The sequence below is a fragment of the Lissotriton helveticus genome, chromosome 11 (genome assembly GCF_964261635.1).
Source record: "Lissotriton helveticus chromosome 11, aLisHel1.1, whole genome shotgun sequence".
Taxonomy (NCBI): Eukaryota; Metazoa; Chordata; class Amphibia; order Caudata; family Salamandridae; genus Lissotriton; species Lissotriton helveticus.
In genome coordinates, this window is record NC_136072.1 from 59,802,482 (window position 1) to 59,828,753 (window position 26,272).

General features: G+C 41.4%; 1 protein-coding gene across 1 annotated transcript in view; it reads left to right on the plus strand.

The window, feature by feature from the left end:
* The window catches only part of LOC144791754 (cytochrome P450 2J4-like), an 88,477-nt gene extending 77,883 nt beyond the window's left edge, over nucleotides 1-10,594 (plus strand). Inside the window, exons 7-9 of the mRNA XM_078666524.1 lie at nucleotides 5,748-5,935; nucleotides 7,322-7,463; nucleotides 10,106-10,594. Of these exons, the coding sequence (XP_078522650.1) occupies nucleotides 5,748-5,935; nucleotides 7,322-7,463; nucleotides 10,106-10,284 (509 nt within the window). The 3' untranslated portion in view covers nucleotides 10,285-10,594. The remainder of the gene's footprint in view (nucleotides 1-5,747; nucleotides 5,936-7,321; nucleotides 7,464-10,105) is intronic.
* The last annotated feature ends 15,678 nt before the right edge of the window (nucleotides 10,595-26,272 follow it).

The window sequence follows — 26,272 nt, forward strand, 5'->3', positions numbered from 1 at the left end:
TGGTGAGAGTGTGACGGACCCGATTGGAATAGTTGACCGTTTTGCTGAGTACTTCCGTGTGGTGTATACCCCTGTGTCTGTGAGAGATGTGGCTGACTCTCGCCTTCTATTGCGTGATATAGCTCTGCCCAGTGTTTCCGATTTGGATCGTGTGGCGTTGGACTCCCCCTTTACTGTTGATGTGATAGCTACTGCCATCCGTTCACTCCGTTCGGGCAAAGCATTGGGCCCGAACGGGTTGCCAATTGAATTGTACAAATTGCGTCCCGACAGGGTGGCTCCGTATCTTCGCGCCATGTTTCTGGAGTCCCGGGAACAGGGTATTCTCCCTTATGATCAGCGACTGGCCACGATAGTTGTCATCCCCAAGGATGGTAAACCGCGAGATCTTTGTTCCTCCTACAGGCCCATATCCCTGCTAAATGTTGAACCCAAGGTATTGGCGAAACTCCTGGCGTCCCGCCTCCTGACGGTCATTAGTGGCTTGGTCCATCCAGATCAATCCGGATTTATCCCGCATCGCAACACGGCTCTGAACCTACGTCGTCTTCACGGCGCGATTGCGAGGGCGGGGCTTCTGACGGAGCCGGCCATTTTGGCATCGTTGGATGCCTCAATGGCTTTTGACACGGTGGAATGGCCTTATCTTTGGGCGGCTCTTGAGAAATTTGGTTTCGGGCTTGAGTTTATTGGTTGGATCAAGTTATTATATGCAGAACCTCTGGCACAAGTAGTGGTCAATGGTAGGGTTTCGGCTCCTTTCACCCTTGGTAGAGGTACCCGTCAGGGATGCCCCTTGTCTCCGTTGCTTTTTGCACTCGCCCTGGAACCATTGGCTGCTTGGCTTCGGTGGGAACCTTCGCTCAAGGGGATTCGCTGGTCTCCGGACTTTGAGGACCGCGTTTCACTTTACGCGGACGACATTCTTTCATATCTCACCTCCCCGCGCAAATCTCTGTCTGTTTTATTTGACGTTTTGCTTCCTTTGGTGCCAACTCTGGCCTTGTTATTAACTGGGCCAAGTCCTGCGTGTATGTTCTTTCGGGTGTTTTGCCCCCGTTGCCGAGCAGACTTCCTATCCAGGTGGTCCAATCTGGCTTCAAATATTTAGGGATTTTTATTACGTTGGACTCCTCGCTCCGCTTTGAGCGTAATCTCCTCCCCCCGTTGCTTAGATTGCGAATGGATGTGGCCCGTTGGCGTAAGCTTCCTTTGTCTCCTCTGGGCAGGGCGGCCCTGTTTAAAATGATGTCCTTGCCGCGGTTCCTTTACGCGCTCCAGAACTCCTATGACGCAATCCCCAAGACCTATTTCCGAGAGATCGAGAGTCTTCAAAGGCAATTGATTTGGGACGGGCGTCCACGTATTGCCCTCGCGAAACTCACCATCCCTTGGTACGACGGGGGCATGGCGCTCCCCGATATCAAGCGATATTACTGGGCTTCCCAATTATCTGCTATTAATCACGTGATGTTTTCACCGGGTCGGAACCCTGCGTTCGAGATGGATAGACTTCAGCTGCCGGGTGGGGACTTTAATAGAGCGCTTTACTCTCGATCAGCCGGGCGCCATCTTGTGGGCCCGTCCAGGATTGCGGTAACTGTATGGCGAGCCGCGAATGTGAGTTTGGGATGGGAGGATCGACTGACGCTGGCGACGCCGCTTTATGCCTCGGAACGTTTGGGCTGTCTCTGGTCTACCAAGGGTTTCGACCGCTGGGATATGATTGGGATTTGTAAGGTGGGTGATGTATGCTCGAAAGGTAGTGTGAAGTCGTTCCAGGCCCTCCAGGCGGAATATGGTTTGAATGGTAGGGAATTTTTTCGTTATCTGCAGGTCCGGCACGCCCTCGCCTCAGTTTTGACTCCTGATGAGGCCCTGCCCGAGTCTTCCCCCCTCGAAGATCGTGTCCTTGATGGGCACCTGCCTGATAGCACTATTTCCCTGATCTATAAGAAGCTGATCAATAATCGGGCGGACTTATTGGCCCGACTTCGGGAGGCTTGGGTCGGCGATGGGTTGGAACTGGACGACGAAGATTGGCAATCGGCACTCTCTTCTCCCAAGGAGGTAGCCATTCCTGCCCGTCTCCGTTTGGTTCAACTTAAGATCCTTCATCGAGTGTATGTCACTGGTCCGCGTCTGGTGACGATGGGCTTTTCCGTGGATGGGTTATGTAAGCGTGGTTGTGGGTCGAGTGCTACCTTTTTACACATTCTTTGGGAGTGCCCGGTTGTGGTGGCTTACTGGACTGCTGTGCTTGAGGAGATGGCTGCCGTGACTGGTGTGGTCCTGCGGCCGGAGCCTCGACGATGTCTGTTGAATGTGTGGGAGCCCACTGACTACTCTGTGGCCCAGACCAGATGGGCTACCTTGGGTTACATGATTGCGAAACGGGATGTTGCGCAACTCTGGGGCGCTTCCAGGCCCCCTGAGGTCTCGAAATGGGAGGATAACATGGACTGGTCCATGTTTCGTGAGAAGACGGTTTATGTGGCCAGGGGCAGACCCAGGGCGTGGACGAAGATTTGGGGCCAGTGGAATGAATATCGTGGGGATATCTGTACCCCTCCCCTTGTAGGCACTGCTGAGGTTATCTTATCTCCCTAGGCGAGCGTTCCCGGAACTCTTTCATGCTGTTTTTTGCATTTTCGATTCTCCCCGCTGCTCCCCTTCCCCCCCGACCTTGTTGGAGCCTCAGGGCTCTGGGTATGTTCTCCTGTTCGTGGACCATCCCCTCCGTTCTTTGGGCTGACCTTAATTACCGTGCACTCGCCTTTTTAGTGTTTGTTTTGCTTTTTGTATAAAATAAAAATTCAAAATGCTCTGTGACATGTGGGGAGTAATGCTTTGTGCTGGATTTGTACCTGACCACGGGTGTACATTTCTAATTCATGCCTTGTGCCTTATTATTAGCGGCCAGCCCGTGAGGTTGTAGGCCCATTCTTGTATTTTTCTATGCTTGCTCAAATAAAGGTTTTTGAAAAAAAAAAAAAATTATTCTCTACATCACTTGTAACAATTATTAATTGTTTAATTGTTCTCTGTTCTTTACCATGCTGAGGCCTCCGGCCTGAATATGGCAGTCAGAGCGGTGATTATTTTTTAATGAGCAATAATAATTAATAAAAGTGATGTACAGATTTAATTAACGTTATTGTAATGATTTTCATAACAATGTATAATTACATTATTTTTCAAATATTTTACAATCAAATAGTAAATATACACTATTTGATTTATCTGTTTAACTATTTTAACTATTTAAAATAGTTTGATTTCATGTAACATTATTTCTTATGGGGGTTACTACAAAAGCAGTTTTTGAATACCCAAAAAAATAGTAAACTTATTCAAAAGCATAAACTTACTCAAAAGTGTAAGTTAGCTTTGTGCCTCAGGTCCATCACATATATTATCACCTCCCTAGACTAGTAAATGTACACACTTTATTCAGTGGTTTCTTTATCTATGCTTTGTGTAGTCTGAATAGCAGCAGTGCCAATATCTCCCTGATTTTAACACTTGATTAGTAGATCTATGTGGCAAAGGGTAAATAGTACTTTCCACAAGCCCCCAGTGCATGATATTTAGATGCAATTCAATAAGTAGATGATGAAGCTGCTTCACAGGAACATGGTTGAGTTTATCGAGAAAGAAAAACAGAGATTTCTATCTTCTGTTTATGGAAACAATGGTCCTCCCACTAATGGAAGATAAAAACCTGAATAATGCATTGACGCTTCTGCCTCCAATCACACCACTGCTTGGCTGGTTGTGAGTAGGAAAACATATTTACTCACCCCAGGTTTGTAGGAGATTGATTGTCTCTTCTTCCAGTGGCCCTGGTGGCAGATGGGAGATGAAGTGTGATGTTCACTCAAGTGGCTACATAGTGAGACTGCTTGACCACTGTAAAAGGAGTCCTGTGCCAACAGTGAACCTTACTCCAAGGACATGGTCACAGTTTTACATATTGATTGTTTAATTAAGAGAAACCTGATAATTGACTTGCCACATAATTAAAACACAAGCTACACAAGCTAAAACATACCTACTTTCCAATTTTAGTCCCATTGTAGAGTTTATAAATGTATTATTCTCATTTAACTTTAGAAATAGAGTATGTACTTAGCCAAATATGAGGTCCATTCAATTCAATGCCAATATGTATAGGTATTTTGATTGCCAAGCAGTCACTGTAAATACACCTTTGTCATTATAGGCTTCTCTATAGCTATTATTTGTGCTAAGATATTGCTGAGTCCTCTTCTCATGAATGTCTCTTATAAGCATAAATTAGCTGTTTTCATCATTTTCCAATGGTATTGAAGACCTCAAACTATTTGCTAGCTCATGCACTGAACACATTGATGTTGTGCCATTAGCTGCTAATAAAGTGAAAACTTTATTGACAGACTGCTTTCTCTCATGGCATACCACTGCAACCACCTATTTCAAGAGCTCACAATAACTCTCCGGTAAAACCATACCAATTCTTGAAAATTTTATACTTATCTTATTGTTTTTTTATCTTAAACGCTTCTTTTTTAATGTTTAATAAATTAAAAGAAAAAACAGCAGAAGTTTATAAAGGTAGAAGAGTAAAGAGAGTACTAAATCATATATTATTAGCACATTAGGCACCTAAAAGTATAAAACTGTACAGGATGATTGGTATCATTCCGGAAGAAGGGGGAGAAACCCACCAATTTTATTTTAAAAAGAAGGTTGTGCACTCACTGGGGTTGGGTTAAGGGCCTAGTCTAATAAATAAAATAAAAAAAATTGGTCAATAACAAAAAAATTATCAACAAAAAAAACTATGTTACTCTTATTGTGGTATTATAAGTGAATACAATAATTATATTTCTTTGAACTCCTGATCAGACCTCCTGCCCCAGTGCACTTCCACTATACATCAGAGATTGGACATGGTAGCCCACTGGGACATGAGGGTAGCTAAGGAGATAAAAGGAATATAATTAACTTTGTTAATTTATTATACCTTATTATTTATTTTATTTAGTTTGGCAAGAGGCATATCCTATGTGAATATTTGTTAATTAAGATTTATGCCTGATAAATATTGTTGAGTTTGGTGGGTCAATTTGTTTAAAAGTTAACCCACTTGGGTTTGATGAATTAATACAAGTGAATACTGATGGTTTATTGAGTTAATACTGAGTTTGAAAGGAGATGATTTTAGAGTTGTTTCTCATTTCTTAAAATTGAGCATGTAAATTGATTATGAATTATTTTGTGCTCAAATGATTTCTTAGTTTTATGTAAATATGTTTAGTTTTCCGTGTTTGTATGATGGTGTGTTTTCACTTTTTTTTTACAATTGATAGAAAGCCCCATCAAAGATGGCTATGCACATTGTGACCAAGGTTTTTGTACAACTATGCTCATTGATGTGATTAATCCTTGCGGCATTGTAATAAACAAATTTGTGAAATCACTCCCAGAGTGCCAGTCTTTTCCTTAATTCAAATGAAAGAACATATTATCGGCACTTGGATGGTGGTTTTTATCATATGTCATTAGGTTTGGGTGGTTTGAATTGAACTGAGCATAGTTGCGTTCCAATGAGTTTGCTTGAGCTCAGTTGTTCTAAATTAGGATGGATTGAAGGACTGGATGGGCTTACATTGTCAACTATCTGGCAAAAACAATCTTAGTTGTAGACATAAGTGGGTTAGAATGTCACTAGTTCCCTGATCCTTGTCAATATCTCTCTCTAGAGAATGTTCACAAAGAGCTGGAGGATGTCCTTGGAGGGTCCCAGATCCTTCATTATGAGGACCGGAAAAGGCTTCCCTACACCAATGCAGTGATTCACGAGATACAGCGCATGAGCAACATTGTACCTGTCGGTGGTCTTAGGTTTAATGCAAAGGAGATCTCATTACAGGGGTTCATCATTGAGAAGGTACTTATTTGCATTGAGAAACCTATAGAACAGCACTAAGAGACAGAATACGAAGCAGGCAGAGCAGGGTTATCATCAGGCAGTGTATTGGTAATGCATTATTGTGAGGAAAAAAGATAACATTGAGCATAGTTTACCATAAGGCAAGGTGCAAATGAACTAACATTGTGGCTGACACTTATGGCATCTATCAACGAGCAAGGTAAATTCACTAGCATTGTGAGGCAGGATATCAAGAAAAAAGTCCAGTATTTATCCCATGAAAATTAACTAATCATCAGCATTACGAGCTGGTGCAGTGGCAGAGTTTACAATTTTTGCCATTAGTATCATTCTAGACTCACCTCACACATGAAGTAGAGTATGAAATGGACATTTAAAATGTTTTTGTAGAAGTTACTCATCCAAATTAAGACCAGTGAGGCAGGCAACTATAGACTTGTGGGTTGGAGAAATCAGAAATGACGTGTCCAAAAATTAAACTTCTTCTTCTGCATCTTAACAGGTGGGGTCACCTTAGTTTCCAGAGACTGCTATTTGGACATCTAAACTTGCTGTTATCTATTTCTCAACAATCTTAATTTCCTTCTAATTTCCTTCTAGTACTCTATGTGCATGCTTCTTCTTGAATGTCATACCACATCATTCCTGTTATGCCACTTCTTTTTCAGTTAGCATTTCTGGAGGGACCTTGACGGCCCCTTGTGTTACTAAGGATTGCCAATGAATCAAATGTATTTTCTAGTGCTGAGATCAACTTTCCTACATTTTTATGAACTGAACACCGCATAATCCAAATAATTCTGCCAGAGAGTATCTGTCCATAATTTTCCTAAAAAAACTCTAACCCATCTGCACACTCTTACCTGCTCTGCGAGAGGAATCTTGATAAGGGTATTCTCTAAAACATATTGCACAACAAGCCAGCAAGAGCTTTCATGGGGAAAAACCCATCAAGCAGATTACTTTTAAAAAGGAGATCATAGTGGACCTATTGGTCTATTTCCTGGGGGGGAGGGCTCTCCCTGGCTTCTCAAAGACATTGAATTTCCCTTGGACCACTATCTGTTTTGATGTGCCATTCAAATGTTCAAATTAATCATGTATTACCTCAAAGCATTCTCCATTATCATTTCCCAGAATTGTATGACTCCATAGTCATCTTCCCATTAAACTCTCAATGAACATTATTAAACCCACTTAGATTACTGCATGAGTTTTGGAGTCTTGAAAGATTAAGACACCCGTCCAACTCCGACCTTTTCAGAACAGAGCTTAGAACACTGACACCTACCTTGGGGAGAGTTGTACTGTTAAAAATAAATTATATAATAGTAAAAATTTTTGCCTGTAATTCTAATCCAATAACCAATTTTTTCCTCATAGGGTTCTCTCATCTTACCTAATCTTTCCTCTGCTCTGTTTGATCCTGGCCACTGGGAGACACCTCAACAATTCAATCCAGGACATTTCCTTGACAAAGAAGGGAAGTTCATGAACAAGGAGGCCTTTTTACCCTTTTCTGCAGGTACGCCTAGTGAGGGTTTAAGAGATTTAGTTCCTGATACAGAGCTTCGTCAGGGTATTGCAGGACTTTACCTCCTTCATCATAATGGTACTTCATCTGCCAAATTTCGAGATGACAACTGGCCAAGCAGTCATCTCTGTACCTTGGAGGCCACTGTTGTCATACTGGTTCCTTTCAATTCATTAAAACTTTGGTGGAGGGCTGCTGTCATTTTTAACAGCTGTCCACCAAATGTTACAAATTTTTGCCAGGCAAATTTGTTTCTAAAAAAACAAAAATATAATCTCTACCACACCATGGGAGTTTTCTCTGAGGTGTGGGAGTCATTATTGTATTTTTTCCCTGTCCTCGTGATGGACAGGGAACAAAAGGAACTACACCATCCTCCCGACAGATGGAATGGTTTAATGTTCTTCCTCGGTGACCCCTACTCCGTTGGGCTGTTAGAAGAAGTTTTCGAATGATGGAGGAAACGGAGCTCCGTTTATGGAATATTTAAGGTCCACCAGTCTCTAAATGAGCTGTGCAAACTGAGGGTTTGGCAGGCATTGTATGCCATTGCATTTGCTATTTCGTATCATGTTGCAAAACTCTAAACCAGGCCCCTAATATATTATGATCAAGAAATCTCATTCTCCACCTCCTTGAACCTGCCTGATGTCGCTCTGCCTTTTGTTTAAGTTGATATGGTACTGGCAGTTTAAGGTTTTAGTTTTTCTTCTAAATTAAATAAAGTCAGAGGTGAGTGATACATGTGATGTATTAGCAAACACCTCCACATCTTGCCCTTGCAAAGTACATAAAAACTTGCAGGAGAAGTAAAACATAATGAAAACAACTACTCCAGTTGTGTTTTGGGGTCTGGATTGGTGGAGCTTTGCATGGTTTTGGTCTGACTCATGCAGGAGCAGATTTGAGTACTGGTCCAAGGTGCAAAGTGTATGCATTCCTTTTAAAAGGGTATATTAAATTCATTGCTCATCAGTAGTTAAGGTTGACATCACACGTCTTAAAAAATTCCATTCTTCCAACATTGTTCTTTTTGTTTATACGTATGCCTGCAGAGTCCTTTTCTCCCCAGCTAGACTACTGCAAGATAAGTTCTACATACATACAAACATGCAGCTTTCTCATCTGCCTGCTTCACCTGTGGGGGAGAGATCACATTAACAAAGACCTTCACCCCTAGACTACCCTGTGTCTGGTCCACTCATTCCAAACCTTCAGCAGTGGTGGTGGAGGAATATGTTCCATACGAGTTGAAGAGTTTCATCAATGTCCCACCCAGTCTCTATTTTACATTGAGGTGGGGCTGGGGGAGGTCCAAATTCATACATAGGGGCAGCTTATAGCTATGTCCCCTTATTTGTCCAAATGCAGGTAGGGGTGAGGATTGGTACAACACCCCTCTCCTTTCTCAAGGAGTTGCAATACAGCTGAGGGAATGCAGATACCGCAGGCCCCATTTTCTCTTGTGCAATATTATTCTTGTATTCTGAGTTCTAGAGGCTGGAATGAGGAGTAACTGGTAATTCCAATGTTTCAAACTGAGAATTTGCAATATTGCTATTTTTCACAACACACATTTCACCAGCTTTTACAAAGTGTGAGTTGTGCAAAGAAAATTGTCTGGTATGCAGTAATTGTTGTATGAAGTACTCTTCCTGTCCTCCCAGCCTTCCCTCTCAGATCTGAAGTGTTTCTTGCAACAATTCTCAAAGACACTTCTAACCCACAACTCAAAAGAATACTTATTTTTTATGGTAACATCTTTGATTTCAGCATGTTTCCTCATTTCTCCAATATTTACTCTAGATTCAGGCTGTCTGAGTAATTTCTGAAGATCTGAACATGTAACTTAAAGATGTTTGCCAAGTTTTAAAACGTTGAGGGTTAAAATATATTGCTGCAAGAATTGTTTTTTTGCTGGAGAAAAGCACAGCAAGGCCTATTCTTAAAAAGACCATTTCCGACTAAAATGTTTTTGAGAAAAGACCTGAGATGGTCATGCAAGGAAACCATAGCACAAATGGGCATATTTATTAAAAGTTCATGGCAAGCAAAGTTGTCATGCTGCATTGCAAGAAGGGAGAGGGCTCACCAGTGCCATATCTTCTAACCTATAGCGCACTTCAGCTCTCTTTCTGCACTGGCGCACTTGAGGCTGCCTAGAGCCAAAGCAAAGGGTGCCTGTGTTAGAAGCAGTATTGTTTTTGAGCAGAAAGGAATACCTTCCTGCACAAAAACAATACTATCCAATCCACCTATCCAGTACAAAGTAACACAAGCTTGCTGTCCCTTTTTATTTATTAAACCAAGGAAAGCCACTAAAATAAACGTTGCATTGCTTAGTAAATAACAAATAGGATTTTGCGTCTGGTCTGTGCCATGAAACGGACACAATCGACTCAAATTCATAGTAAATCTGTACCAAAATCTGGATGTCAAGAGATGCCTACCTGCATTCGGAGCTGTTTTGAGTTATCACACTGCAGTCTCCCCCCTCTGCGCTCCTATGCACCTTGCCCACCCCACATCAGGGATATGCCTTCTCCCATGTTATTGAGGATTATGTATGTTAAACATTGCATGTGATTGCTATAAGAGAAGTGACTGTAATGTTCTTGTTCTTCATCATGCAGGACACCATGTGTGTTTGGGGGAGACGCTGGCCAGGATCCAGCTCTTCATCTTCATCACAAGCCTCCTCCGGGGCTTGAACATCCGGCTTCCCGAAGGGGTGAAGCATGTTAACATGGACCCTTTGTTCGGTGGCACACTACAGCCTCACCCATATCAGATCTGTGCTGTACCCCGCTAGGCAGAGAGGGCCCCGGGATAGAAGAAAGGGCCCATGATTCAGAATTGCTTTAGGTACAGTATGAATGTCCTCCTGTTACAATCTTATAACTACCTACAATAGCTGTATATCAACTGAAGCACTTTCACTTCAACACCAGCCATTTTAGTGCTCAATACTGCTAACACATTTTCAGGGAACCTTCCATGTGTTAAAATCTATACCTATGTCAGGTCTTCTGACATACTGTTAGAGAATCTCACATTCTTCAAGCTTGTGCACCTGTGACTGTTCCTCCCCTGACTTTGTGACTGCATTGGGGCTCTAATCAAAAATTCTATTGTAATCATAGATGCAGGGTAGTCATAGTCTATTAGTCCATTAAGTATATTTATTTATAAGTATAGAAAGATGGTAAGTCTAATCAATACATCAGTATTAGCTTATATGAACACTTAAGTATATGCCTAGGTATTTGCCATTTGCCCCACCAGGAGCAAGGTCCACTCTGCTCAGCCCATCTCACCAACTGATCTTGCCACATACAAAACCACTCTAACATTCTATATGACATCATAGCAGGCTGAGCAGGCAATGCAGAGAGACACCATAGAGGGATTGCATCCAGTAGAGTAAGACTACAACACATCTCCCCCATTATAATAATGGAAAACAAAGAGAGAGAGTGTGAAACTGTAGGACACATGTGAAGCATAAGAAGTAATAACAGTTAAACGTAAGGTAATAATATAGTGGAACAAAATAGTGTAGTGGAACAACAAAAGAGAGGAAAAATGCTTGAATTAAAATATACCATACAACTCATCCTTCTCCTTTGATAACGCACATACACTTATCCTTCCCCCTTACTCAACATGCATTGAGGTGGTAAAATGCACAAGACAGAAAGGAGGATGCACTACTAAAACAATTAGAACACTCTATTCTCAGATAAGATAAGGAAAAACAAGGAATGCTAGACAAAAGATATAATCAAAAAACTAAAAACAACGGCGTTTTTAAAAGGCAACACACCACATGTTGTAAATAAACGCCATATGACAGGTCCAACACCCATAGAAAGGTAATAGTAAAACAAAAACTGTTAAATTTTTGGGTACTAAAACTCACGGCAAACGTGACACGGGTCACCCTAAAACAAAACAAACATGCCATGCCAACTATAAATGGATAACAATTACTCAAACAAACATACTGCGAGCTATATCAGCCCAAAGGTAACCCACTCTGGGCACTCCTTCACCCGAAGGACAACAAAATAAGAGAAAAAAAAACAATTCCAAGTTATTCTAAATTTTGGGGATTGTAACACCCAAAGGAAACAAAATTTGAAAATCGCCATGCCCATGGCAAACATCAGATAGATTTCTTTCAACCTAGAGCAAACATATTTAGGGAAAACTGAACCCTAGGAAAACCAAATGTGGATACAAAAGACCTACGACATGCTAAAATAAGGAAACTTTAAAATTTGTGATACACATGTTCAACTGGATGAGGGACACTCCACCAAAGTCAATATATATCGCACAAACACTTAACAACTACAACTCCAGGAAACAAAAAAACAAACTACATTTGACCAGCAAATTAAGAATGTCTCATGTTCCATTGAGCTGTCGACAAAAAGGGATGTTGTGAATACGGGAAGATTCGCGACTTCCTCCACGAAAACAACAACACTACTACCAACGTCACAACAAACATATAATTGCAACATGACCCCATCCAGATATTAAAATCACATGGTAAATAGAACATAACAAACTAAAACAATAAACGTGGTCACCGTAGTCTTAGATGAGCGATACCTCACCCGAAAGTCCAGTCCATGAAGATGAGTGATACCTCACCCGAAAGTCCAGTCAGCAAAACAGAAAATCAGATCCATGGAAGTCTAATTCACTATTCATTTATCTAAAATTAAAATGTTGCAGGTAAAATCCAGCGTAGGTAGAGAATTGCGCCACAAGCAGCATCATCAACACGGGAAGTGTAGAATCATCATGAAATCCTCATTAGCGCTTGTAAATCTGGATTTGCGCATGTAAAACAAGTTTGCCACAACTATAATAGAGTTAGCCTTCACGTAAATGAGATGCGCTTGCGATGTATCTGCTAGTCAAGCTTGGATGTGAAACGTCGTGAACTGAGGATGACAAAAGGAATCCATCCCAACGTCCCAAAATGGCCGCCATAGCGTCGTTGAGCGTCGCTTTCTATAGGAAATGGGTCTCGTTTTTACCCATGAATCCCCATCACTAACACTCTGATGAACCGCAAAGACGTCATCAGATGGATTCTAACAGGGGAAGGAGGAGAAGCACCGCTGACCAACCGTCACCGACTCGAGAGAAGGTGAGTTGGTGGACTTGAAAGAAACGCTGGCCCAATATTACGATACAAAGTCTATTCCAATGTCAGGACGCCACAATCACTGACGCGTATACGTTTGCCAGGTGTAAAATCTCTCTACCGGCAATGAAAGTCAAGAAATCCAAATCTTTGTGGAGGCATATGAAGTCAGCTCACATAGCGCTACGCTCCCACAGCGCTTCAGCTCACACAGCGCTACGCTCCCACAGCGCTTCTGCTCACACAGTGCTACTCTCCCACAGCGCTTCAGCTCACACAGTGCTACGTTTCCACAGCGCTTCATTTTACATAGCGCTACGCTTCCTCAGCGCTTCAGCACACACTGCGCTACGCTCCCTCAGTGCTTCAGGTCTCACGGCGCTGTTGTACTTTGAATATAATCCACAGCGCTTCAGCACACACAGCGCTACGCTCCCACAGCGCTTCAGGTCACACGGTGCTGCTGTACTTTGAAATAATTACTTCATGCGCCGTTTTAATCTGTTGCGTGTTTTTTTTCAAGTCAGTGAACATCAGATTAACCCTTCTTCTAAACGATCAAAAGCTGCGTGTACTTTCCAAAAAGGTAAACATTTGCTGCAGTTAATATTTCCCAAATAAAACGATGTTGCGCTTACCCTGTCTGCTTTGGAGATCACTGGCACATCCACGTTGGGCCGACCGGTCTTTGGTCACTGGTGGGGCATGTGGAGAGCCAGTTTGCTTCTACTTTGCGCGTTACTTCTTTTCTTATGTTTCTTTAATTCTGGGAGTTTCAGCTTCGTCTTTTCCTGTGATTCTCCAGTTCCATATGTTCAAGTTCAATCAATGTAGATCACGTAGGTTTTCCTCGTCGTCGCCAGTATTGTAATCATAGATGCAGGGTAGTCATAGTCTATTAGTCCATTAAGTATATTTATTTATAAGTATAGAAAGATGGTAAGTCTAATCAATACATCAGTATTAGCTTATATGAACACTTAAGTATATGCCTAGGTATTTGCCATTTGCCCCACCAGGAGCAAGGTCCACTCTGCTCAGCCCATCTCACCAACTGATCTTGCCACATACAAAACCACTCTAACATTCTATATGACATCATAGCAGGCTGAGCAGGCAATGCAGAGAGACACCATAGAGGGATTGCATCCAGTAGAGTAAGACTACAACAAATTCGTAACTGGAAGTGATATGGAATAGAGTCCTCAGTTATAATGTTTCTGCTAGGGGCATAGCAGGCCCTACCCCAATTTTTGCTGTCTTTTTTAAAACTCAGATAGGGCAAGTTGGCTTATATGTTTGCTAGATCTGTATTAATATTCAGGTGTGTGCGATTATGATGAGAAGAGAACATACCTTGGACAATCACCCACCCACCAACCCACAAATATGCTACCTGATGGACTTCGAAGGGACCACTGGTGTAGGGAACCACACAAGACAATAGGTACCCATCCTTTGTTGTTGTACTAGACAAATAATCTGATACTCGTACATGAACCACAGGACCTGATTTTGAAAGGAAGATGAATGAAATCCCAAATAAATCAACATTTGCTAGAGCTGCATGAGGAGACAACATGATCGGTTAGAAGTCTTCAACACAATATGAGGCGCATTCATGACCCTCAGAGGAATTATCATGCTGGAGAGGATGGAAGAGAAGCATGGGGGTTAACACAGTGTCTCTCTTCTGCAGATTAAAGAATTTATGAGGGATGGGCTATGTGGTCAGAATGAGGACTTTAAGACTTTGCCCACACCTAGACCACTCTGCAGTTAGATCTTAGATTATACATTAGGGCTGGCTAAATGTAGTGTTGCGTTGTGTCTTGTATGTTCATGTAATTCTTCTTGTGAACAGATTTTCAAAATAAAATTCAGTATTATATAATTCCACTTTTCTGTCATTGATTTTATGAGTGGTGCTGTGTGGCATCACTAAGATTGTGTTCTGGAAACTATAGAAATGCCCTCAGCACATGGAAACTGCAGGGTGGAGGGGTTTGGGGTAAGAAGCTGCTTCAGGTAAAGATGGAAAAGTGGGGATGGTGGTGCTAATTTATCAGATAAGCGAGGCATTCAAGTGTGGTATATTCTTACCACTAACACACAACAAATCTAACAACCTGCTGTAGGAAATTCGCATTAATAACTGACAGCAATATTACCCAAAAGGCATGCGATGTTGCACCTCCTTTGCCACATTGTCCTTAGTATGGGGGTGGAATTACAGGATGAATAATACTGTTATAATAAGGGACACGCTTTATACATGATGTGCAAGCTCCCTACATATTAAAATAAAGGGAGCTTGCACATCCTGTATAAAGCTTGACCCTTATTTCCTTATCATACTACAGTTATTACATCCCTAAAAGACATCTGTAAAAGAATGATGCAGTGTAATAAGTTATTACAGTTGAGATGTGACATTATAATGCCTGTTGCCAGAGCCCGTAGGGAAGATGGAAGGCAGATTTTAGAGCATTATTACAGCTGCCAGTCTGTAAGGAACAGTGATCTGTTGAAAGGAGATATACATAAAACAACAAGTTTCCTTTTTTCATGCTATAGGATATTACAGGAAAGTGCATTTCTGCACATTCTATGGCAGCATTGACATGTTAAATACGTTGGGCCTCATTTATGAGGTTTTACCGCACTGCAGCACCGCAGACCTTCCTGCTGTGCTGCCGTACGGTAAAAGAAAAGGGCAGGAATGCGCTGTATCTATGAGATACGGCGCATTCCTGTCCTTTTCCTATGCGCTGGTGCACAATGGGCTTGGCGTGCCAACGCAGACACCTTTGCACCATGGTGCAAGTGTGACTGCGTTGACGGAATGTTTGTTTTTGTGATGGAAAGGAAACCTTCCTGCACAAAAACAATCACAAGAGGCTTTTCCCTTTTTCTATGTGTGCTGCAGAATGCAGCACACACACAGAAAAAAGGAAAAACATGTAGAAATAAAGATATTTCTCCTCGTTGTGCCTCCCTTAAGCCTCCCCTGGGGAGGCATATGTTTTTGGTGCTCCCTTAGATTTACAATATCGCGGAAATCTGGGGCCGTGTCAAAATGCCATGGATGTTGCTGAGAACGCCCCCAGCAACACCCATTGCACGCCCCTTTAACGGCAGTAAAGGGGACAATATTTACAAGACAGCTTAAAGCCAAAAAAAGTGGCTTAGTGCTGCCTCGTAAATATGGGGCAGGCTCCTGGGCAACGGAATGTCACAAAAAGTGATGTTCCGACGGCACAAAGGGCTCCGTAAATGAGGCTCTTTACTTCTAAAACATACATCTTATAGAAATATGATCACTGACATTGTCTTAAAATGATGCCTACAATAGAATACATAAATTCACACTAAAATGCTCCAATTCATCATACAGTATCTTCTTTAAAACAATTCAAATACATTATAGAAAATCATAAACTAAAATCAATCAAGTTTATCATACATTTCAAGCTTGTCTGTCTCTCTCTCTAAATATATATATATGTGTGTGTGTGTGTGTGTATGTGTGTGTGATGTGCGTGCATATATATTATTTAATGCACCTTATAGTGTTGTGTAGGAATCTAGGACCCTAGTGTAATTTTCCCGATTCATGCCCATATATAGGTATAAATTACCCCATCCTTATATAGGCACAGAAATCATTACCATATTTAGACTGAGCCTATGCAGCCCAAATACAGCATGGCTACTTCCACTAAGAACCGAGAATCAATAACTATTTCTTAGAAAAACCCGCCTTCAGCAGCTAGGGACTTCCCCTTGCCTGAATACTAATTTATCTAGGAAATCATGGAGTTTTCAAAGAGTCTTAGATGACTTATTATGTTCAATCATACGTCAAACTCTGCACCTTCAAGGGATAAATATGCCTACATTTGCCCAGACAAACACGCAGTGGTTTGGAGCAGTTCGACTATCTACTTGCCCGACGCGCCCTGCTGCAGCAAGTGCCGAAGGAAGCCGACCCTCCAGCTGACACACTGAGAGACGCTGTCTTCTCTCCTGCCGAGAAATCCAGCTCCAGTGTTTCCAGGCTACCCTTGCGGGTTACTGGGAAATCAAGTCCTGAGAGAGAGATACAAGACGTCCTTCATTCTAAAACCAAGGTGCGGAGCTGATTAGACCCTTAGAGAAATCTTGGAATAGACAGCTGAGCATAAAAGTTTGCAGAAGAAATTTGTTTAGTATTGGTCAACATTGTTTTCATTCCTGTCCTATTTATATTTCTAAAATAAAACGTTTCTGGCTTTGTAACATTAAACCCTGAGAAGTATGGAATTTTTCATAAAATGTTTTTGAGCTATCCCTTGGTGGCGTTGGACAATGTTCCCATTGATTATAAGTAAAGACATTTCTAGGGTTTGCAGATTAATGCAAATAATGGTGAACATAATGATTAAAACAAAACATTGTTCATAATCTGATGAACCTTCTAGGTATTCATGTTCTCTAAATTTAGCTGACATTTCTAAATCTGTCATCATGTTGTTAACAGTTTCAAAGTCCCAATCATCAGAAAATGTGCTGGGTGCGACAAAGTCACTTAAAGAAACCTTAAACTGGTTTGGAATCTTCAGCAGTTCCACCGGGCCATAAATGTCATAATCAGTTTTGTCCCATGCTACACCACCAGGTATAGAAACGTCTGTGATGTTTACTGATGACAGGTCTCTTCTTTCGAGATGAGATGATTTGTGAAGTTTCAGGACCAAGTTGATTTTCTTACTTGCTGTGTCCATTGTACTGTATTTTCCATCTATCATCCTTCCCAAACTTAACACCAGTATGAGCCAAAGCAGGAGGAAAAGTACACCTAACACAATCCAAAATTCAACCCATGGTGCAACCAGATGTGTCTTTTCAAGTTGATGAAAGAGTACTGTTTTTTTTCTTTGAAAGTTTTATTTTCTGGCATATTTTCAGGTTCACTGGGATTCTTAGAAAATGTATCAAAGTTGATAAAATAGCCAGAGGCAGCTCGGTCAATTGTTGGAATTGCATCTGGAATAGCTGGAGCTGTTTCTTCTTTTGCCATGTTGGTATAGTCAGTTGCAATGTCATTGTAGACAGGTGTTTCTTGGCGAACTGTAATTTGGGTATCCAGAGGCACAAGTTCCATTGCTTTGTTGCGTAGTCCTTCTTTTCTTACTGCAGGTTTATCAAAGGTGATAAATCTTTCAGTTTGAACCTCTTGGATTGTAGCAAGATTTGGTCATCTGCTAAATCTTGGGAGTCCACTGGGCCTACTACTTTTTATCGGCCACATGATGTGGTTTGACCAGGTCGATGGACACAACTCTGTTCTCCCTTTTACCAGCAAGGGGCGGTAGTAATACTGATCTTGTTCCATGGATAGCTAAGACAGGTACTGCTTTTCTGTAAAAAGGCCCAAATCCTTCTTTACAGCGATCTTTTCCCTGACTAGATCCCCAACCTTTGGAACCCACACAGGTCTTGCTGGGACAGGTGGTTTTTCTTCAGTGGTCGTTTGCTTCTGTATTGTGTTACTCACACTTCTTGTTTCATTTAAGTCCTGTAAAACAGCCAAACGATCTTTAACATCAAAGGGTTTTTGTTCCACCACTGAAGTTTGACAATTGAGGTCTTCGATTATCATTCTAGTACCAAACAGTAATTCATATGGAGTGATTCCACCCAGAGAATTTCTTGGCAGATTATTAAGACTACGTTGGACACGTATTAGATGTTTGACCCACCCATCACCCGAACCTAATACCTTAGCTGTTATGGATTGCTTTATGTCACGTTTTTTTCTTTCCACTACCGCATTACCCTCAGGATGGAAGGGACTAAAATACCGCAATGCAACGCCCAAGCTAGCCATGGCCTCTTTGTAAGCTCGAGAGCTAAACGCAGGACCCTGGTCAGAATGTAGCGTGCCGATTGTGGATGTGCCGATAAAGAATCGCAGAGGCCACATCCAAATAAATCTTGTCCTAGTAGTTGTGGGACCGCATCTGTCCATGGTGACGTCTGCGTGTAGATAGTCTAATGCTATCTAACAATGGTGTCTGATCTGGGCTGGCTATACTGTAGTCAGGTACCTGGCGGTTTTCGAAGTTATGATCTTTGTAACAGGTGTCCCAGTTAGTTCGGAATTTGTAAACTTCGACGCTCATTCCCTGCCACAAGTACATCTCTTCTAATTCTATTAGAGATTCTAAGATCCCTCGATGTCTCAGACCCTCTCCCATATATGCTTTTTGAACCAAAGCACCTCTCCTGTTCCTGTTTGGAATTACTCTGTCCCCCACTCCAGGGATTCGAGCAAAAGGCATCAATCATGTATGTATACGTGAGTGGATAGTTTAGGGATAACGCTGCATAGCTGCCTTGCATTGAGGCTTCTACTACTAGTAACGTTTCACCGTCTATTACATGTTATGAGTGAGCGATTGTAGCTACGGAAGCCGTTTGCACAGCTGCCTTCGCGGCTTCATCAGCCAATGAATACCCTGCAACATGAACGCCATCACGCTGATGACTCAGTGTATGCATCACGTAAGTCTTTTGTAGTTTTTCTGTAATAGAACTACTTGTTCCCAAAGCATTTTATGCTTAATTTTGCCACCTTTTGCATTTTTTAAACTGTTTCGAACCCAGTTCTGCATGTGCTCTTTGTAAGATTCAACGCAGAAGTACGACTCGCACACTATGAGTGTAGGGAATTCACAATCGGTAATTTCAAGCGCCATCTTGAAAGCCTGCAGTTCAGCTCGCTGAGCTGTACAGTTTCCGAGTGATTGAGTTTTAGTGACCATAGGTCGAAATTTACCTTCGCGCCAGCGACCTTTAACAATCGTGCACGCAGCACTATAGGCTTGTTTACCCCCAATTGCGGGCTCTGCTGATCCGTCTGTATAGATTATACATCTGTAATGTTCTAGAGGCAGAATTTTGGTCGGCAGAGGACATTCGTGTTCGTATTGTAGGAATTTTTGTGTCTTCAAGTAGGGGTCAAATACGTATTCAACGTCTGTTGCAGGAAGAGAATTAACCCATTGTATCCATCTTGGATGTAAAGCCTTAGGAGTGGGAATGCTTGCTTTCGTCACTGCCTCTAAGACAGGTACAGGTGTAACAATCATTATGCGTTTACCCTGCACGAGAGCTCTCTCTTTTGCTACTGCAGTTTGAACCGCTGTCAGAACTTTTTCTGTAGAAGTGAATTTTATTTCCGCTTGTGTGTACAAGTGTGATTTGTATGCTATTTGTACCTTTTCACCTTCATTAAAGGTCAGGTATGTGAATCCGCATCTCCCAGGGATGATTCAGATCACAAGATTGCGCGCATGATCGCGTGTTTCTAACTGTGTTTTTGCTAACTTGTCTGTTTGCACTGAACGCAAAATTTCTGTATGGTTTGAGTCCAATTTGTTGGTTTGAAATCAGGTTTGATTAGTTCGTAGGGAGGTTTAACCCTTTCAGCGTAATTTAGAACATAAGTTCTTCCGAAATTCAGGAAACCTAGAATTGATTGTAAGTTTTTCAGCGTTTTCGGAGGTTGGGGCTTTGCACATTTCTCTAGGAAGTTTGCTGCCAGGCTCTTGCCTTCACTTGATAACTTTTATCCTAATAACAGGACGTTGAGGTGGGCAATTCGTGATTTCTTAAAATTGAACTTACACCGTTCAGAAGCGAACCCAAGTATTATGGTGTTCACTCTTTTCAAGTGCACGTCCAAATCATCGTCTGTAAGATAGATGTCATCGACATAAGATAATGCCTCATCATCGTACATTTTTAGTAACTCCGTTACTCTGGCTGAAAATAGTCCTGGACTATTCTTGAATCCCTGGGGGAGATGGCAAAATTGTCGCTGTGTCCCCATGATTGAGAAAGCGGTCAAGTGCCTGCTTTTAGGTGCAATGTTTTGACAGAAAAACCCATTTGAAATAGCTAATGTGGTTTTATATTTTTTATGCACAATGTTATTCATTAGTGCTGCTCTGTGCGTGTTTTGTACTGCAAAGGTTTTGCAACAAGAGTTTAAGAGTCTGTAGTCCAAAACTAGACGATATGTATTGTCTGGTTTGGAGACAGGAAACAAAGGATTGTTCATTGATGAGGTGCATGTTTCAATCACCCCTTGGTATTCAAGTTGATTTAAAATCTCTGTGACCTGTTTTTTAGCTTCCTGTTTTACAGGATATTGCCTTTGCATTGTTGGTTGATTTTCTAACTGAATTTTATGGTGAGGAGAATACTCATCCCATCCTACGTGATTTTTATATAAGGCTGGAGCCTGAGCTACTGCCCATTTCCTGCATATGTGTATTTTTTATGAATTGGAACGTGATTTGCGAAGGCTGGCATAATTATATCTTCACAAAAGTGGTGGGGTATTTCTTTGACCCCACCGCAGCGGCAACAGCCTCATTTTTAAATTTGCTGATGCTTTCATTATTTCTTATTTAACTTTTTCTCTTCATGTCTTAAACCATAGCTTATGCGCTGCGCAATCATATTAATTTTAGTCATGTATCTTGAACTCCTCATCATGCAAGGCAAATGCAAATTTCCCAAGTTTCTCATGTAATGGCGGGCCATCCGAACCTCTCAACCAAAAACACGAACTAATGCATGGTTCCATTCAAGCAGTTTGTTTATTAGTCCAATGCATTTCGGACCCGTTGGGTCCTTCGTCAGGGAACATACTGTAAATAACAATAAAACATATATTAGCAACCCACTTTTTAAACCATGGACTCCAATTCTTTTAAAACACTTTCATATCGTAGTGCGTATTAACATACATATTATTTGAACGTGTCCTTCGTGTTGCGCTTTATCAAATGTCCTCCTTCTATCTAATTCGTTAACTTAACATCACCCCCTTTCGAGTGTTTACCAAATAAAGAGTTTCTTCGTTCTCCCTAGGGGTCGACACAGTATCCTCCCTACATTCCTTCCGTAGTAACTTTCCACACCCTTTCAACCCACAGTTTTACTTGCACATGTCAACTAAACCTTCCATTTCCCCTCATCTACCATCTTCTTTCTAGTTCACTTCTTCTCTTTACCCGCCCTCGTCCTCATTTCTCGAATCTTCACATTCAACATACCTGCTTGGCTAACATGATCTTCCTATCCTCTGTAGAAATAAACGCTCTCCTTACTGTGTTACTCTCCGTCATTTTAAACTCCAAGCTCCCGCCTTCGTGACTGAGACCCGCCCCTTTGCTTAAACCCACAACATACACCTGAGTAAACAAACACTCTTAGGGGCAACTACATCTCCCATAGTCCCCTATGGTGATATACTATAACATCCAATATAAAAGTCGCACTGCTGTAGCATAACCATATCTCTACTGCTCAAAATTATCTTATATAAACAAATAAATGATAAAATGTCCGCAGTAAATCAGTCGAGTGTCCATGGTTGAATATTTGTTTTCACATCTTCCACTGACTCGTGTCAAACAGACTTGCTAGGTGAACCGTGTTGTTCCGCCCCGCATGAAGTACTTGATGTTTCCTCTTTCTTCGTGTCTACAAAGAACTTTTATTCATTGGGTGCTAACCCTTAAAGGGCTAAATTCAACAATGTCACATAAGAGAAAGGGTTTCTCTTATGTGACATAATTATATCTTCACCATGTGGGCACTCCCTGACAAATTCAGGTGGCCAGTCTTGTTCAGCTAGTAGGATGTCATAACCCTTAGAGAGCATCTCCCAAAAGAGTGCTCTAATTTTAAAATTCTAAAATTAGAAACCATATCATGCTTTTACAGTACTATTTTATAATACTCTTCGTATTATATGCAGTGTACTTTATAACCAGTATTACGATTGTAGCAGTACATTTCTTATGCTTGAGAAAGAAGACTGTTCAATAAATACTTTTTATTGAAAACGCCTGTCTCTCTATTTCTCAGCACCTCAGGTGGAACGAAGCATGCACGAGTGATTGAGTAAAATAGCTATCTATTGTTTCCGCGACTCTAGAGATTGATTTCTTATTCTTGGGAAACAAAGTTGTCATGTTTATGCGGTTGTCAGAAACGAATCCCTTCTTGTGAATTTGAGAAAGTTTCTAGTGACCTCTGAGCTAGCTGGCACTCACAATTAAGTTTAATATATTCGGTAGAGACCTAGTCGACCTCTGTCCTAAGTCTAAACTACAGGATATATTATTCCAATGCACAGAGCCTATTGGGAATATAGGAACTACACTACAATAGAGCCAGAGGAATCAGTTTCCCTGATACTGCTTTTAAAAGTTGATCAATAGATAGACCCCCATATAGCTGATGAAATCCCCTCAGATAATTAACTTCACTTAAAAGCACAGGTTGTATCTTCATCATGCGCCTATCCCATTTCAGATTCCAGGAGAAGCTAATACCTAGATTACCTTAAGTGGAGGTAATCAAATACCAGGAACATTTATTTGGCCTCGTCAGAAAAAGCTCATGTTCTTGGTTTTATCCACATTAATAGTCAGGACATTATTTTCAGAGCTGGCATATAAGGCTTGCCATTTCTGTTTCAAGGCTATAGGTCAGAGGAGTAACAAAACTTGAGTGGCCCCCCTGCAAAGTTAACAGAGGGGGCCCCCACACACCAGACCCAATCAGCAGCTTTAGGGCCAGGGGCCCACCCACCAGTGCACAGTGCCGAAGGAGACCCCAGGAGCTCAGGGTTCTCCTCGCATCACGGTAGCTGCAGGGGCTATTATTATGCCACTGCCATAGGTTTAAGATCCATCAAGACTAAAGGCCTGATTTATATGTAATCTACAAGCGTTTATAAAGGCATTGGCAAGATCCTTCGTCACAGCGGTTGCTGTCAATATACTTTACTGTTTGCTACAGTGCTGCGCTGGAAGGACGCAGCACTGTAGTAAACAGTATTTTTTTTCTTTTCCAACAGAATATCCCAAAATGGGATTTTCTTTTTGGAAAGAAAAAAATGAATGCTCTCTTGCCAAGGGAGGCTTCTCCAATGCTGCAGTTAGTATTATAAATATTTACTGTTCCTTTCCTCTGGGACTTACCTATGGGAAAGAACAGTAACAAATGACTACATTTCCACCCATCTAAACTGGGTGGGCGGACATGTAGCCATTTCTCTGATGCCACTTACTCATCAGGGCAATCAGAGAAGTTTGTCCACAGTGGAGACATTGTAGTCTCCGCCAATATATAAATCAGACCATAAGTCATCTGCATACATAAGGCAACAAGTATGTGCCCACCTATAATAGGGAAGCAAGAACCCACAGTCTCTACCAGTTCTTGGAGACCAGAAATAAAAAAGAAGAGTAAGGGGAGTAGAACTCATTCCTGTCTTAAACCAGGATTTGATCCGTAAAAATTCCTAGCCCATTTAGATTTATCTGAACCCAGTTGTTTGCATATCATTTCCTTATCAAGGCCAGCAGGTATTGAGTGTTACTCCATCTAGCTAATTTTTCCCCACAGGATCCCAAGGTCCAGTACTCTGAATGCCACCTTAAAGTCAACAAAACAGCAGCATATTTTGCCCAATGTGCTTGTTTCCCTTTTTGCTGTGTCACATAAAGAGAAGCAATGGTTAATTGTGTAACACTTCAGCCAAACCCCACCCTGCTCTTAAGGAATTCTCCAATAGCCAAAAGTCCAAGCATGAGGGATATAAAAAGAGACTGGGCCTAGATCTTAGAGGACACATCCTACAAAGAGATCAAACAGTAATTTGCAGGTCCTCACATGAACCACTCTTGTGGTTGGGCTTTATTACTGCAACTAGTCACAAATTTAGAAGTACCCCTGTTTTGGAAACCCATTAAAAAATGGGACTTAGGGCATTCCCCCCCACAACTGGTTAGACTTATAAAGAATAGCTAGGAGCCCATCTGGGATACCTGTCTGGGATGCTTTCAAATTGAAAATGATCTGTGTTAGAATACCCATCTCCTGTACTTGCCATGGACTGATACAAGCTACTTGATGATCCCTTTCATCTTCATCATTGGCTCTTTTATAAAGGTCAGTTAAAAACATGACGCATTTGGGTTTAAGAGTTTGGGCCACTACGTTTTAAGGTGATACTGTATGTACTTTATTTACCAGAAGAGCCACAAGTCACCCTGGCAATAGCAGTGTGCATTTCTCTCCAGTTTGCCTCATGAAGTGTGCTTCTTTTTTAGACAAACTGCCTAATAGAAACTTTATCAGAGGGATCTTTGCTCCTTCATCTTGCTTCTCTTTGATTCTTACTGGGGGTCTTTTCTCAGGAGTAGCTGCACTCCAATAATAAGCCCTATGTACCAATGTACCGCACTGCTAACTTCTGCTACAACATTTTTTTATCTAACTTATATCCTTATGCTCATGCAAATCCTTTGTGACCTGCAGTATCCTTATAATTTCAGATCGGGGTACTTTATCACATATGAAACTGAACAGAGGCAGTGAGGGCATATATGTAAAACAATATTTGACACAAAGGAAGAAGGAACCCTGTGTTCACACAAAGACAATAAGAACACCTATATCCTACAATGAGTTTCAAAATGATATGTCTTCGCTGATCTATACCCTGAATCAAATCTTTGAAATTGTGTAAAGATTTTCTTCCGAACAAAACTAGGTTAGACAGATTTGCAGGTGAACCAAGTAAAAAATAAAAATGTCCGTTATCTCCATACCACTTCCTGAATGGTTTCACATTTTTTTTACCAAGTTTGCAACATTTTCAGATCGGTGTTTTTTCAGCCTCCTCATTGAGCAACAGAGCTATTCAAAGAGATATACATTAATGCTGGATTTTTGGGGGAATATTGTGTTCTGGGCTATGTTCAGAATCAACTTATTTCTAGGGATACTGTGGTCGAACTTTAGTCAGGGATATTATCAGACTGCTCTCTAGTTGTAGGAGAACTGTTTATGTTACAACTTAGTTGCCCCATAATCTGCTATTGCTTCACTCACAGATCTAAAGATTTGCACTTACCTGCAATGCTACATATCAGCTTGTAGTGACACTTGAAAGAGCTAAAAGTGCCCATCTATCATTATGAGTTACATGGTAAATCTGGAGTGGCAAAATCACATTGGGTTTTACTTTTACGGGGCAGTAATATCATCCATGGGATCCGTAAAGTCGCTCTATGACGAGTAGTTTCCATGTTGTGTGGAACTGATTTTAGTAGGTGTAATTTTATTGCACCCAATTTTGTTGTATGCAGTTTTCTGAACAATAAAAATGCTTGCTAATTACTCATGGGCAGATACACTGCATCAGCAGAAAACAAAATATAAAAAATAGAAAGTGTGTTATTTCCTGCTACCTAGCTCATTGCCAGTTGAAAGGATAGACATTTGATCAATTAAAACAATCATTCCTTAGTTCCTGAGAGCAATCCTCATTTCTTCCACCATGCACTAATCCATCAAAACAGCCATCCGTCTCTTCAGCCTATTCAACATTCAAGCATGGCTCCTGAGAGGATCTGAACATATAATTTCAATGAACTTGAATGGCATGTGCTTGTGGGGTAGTCAAAGGGAAAATATACATCTAATGGAGCATTTGGTCTCAAAGAGCAGTGCCAAAATTTTAAAACAAAAATCTGATAGGTAAATTATGTGTCTG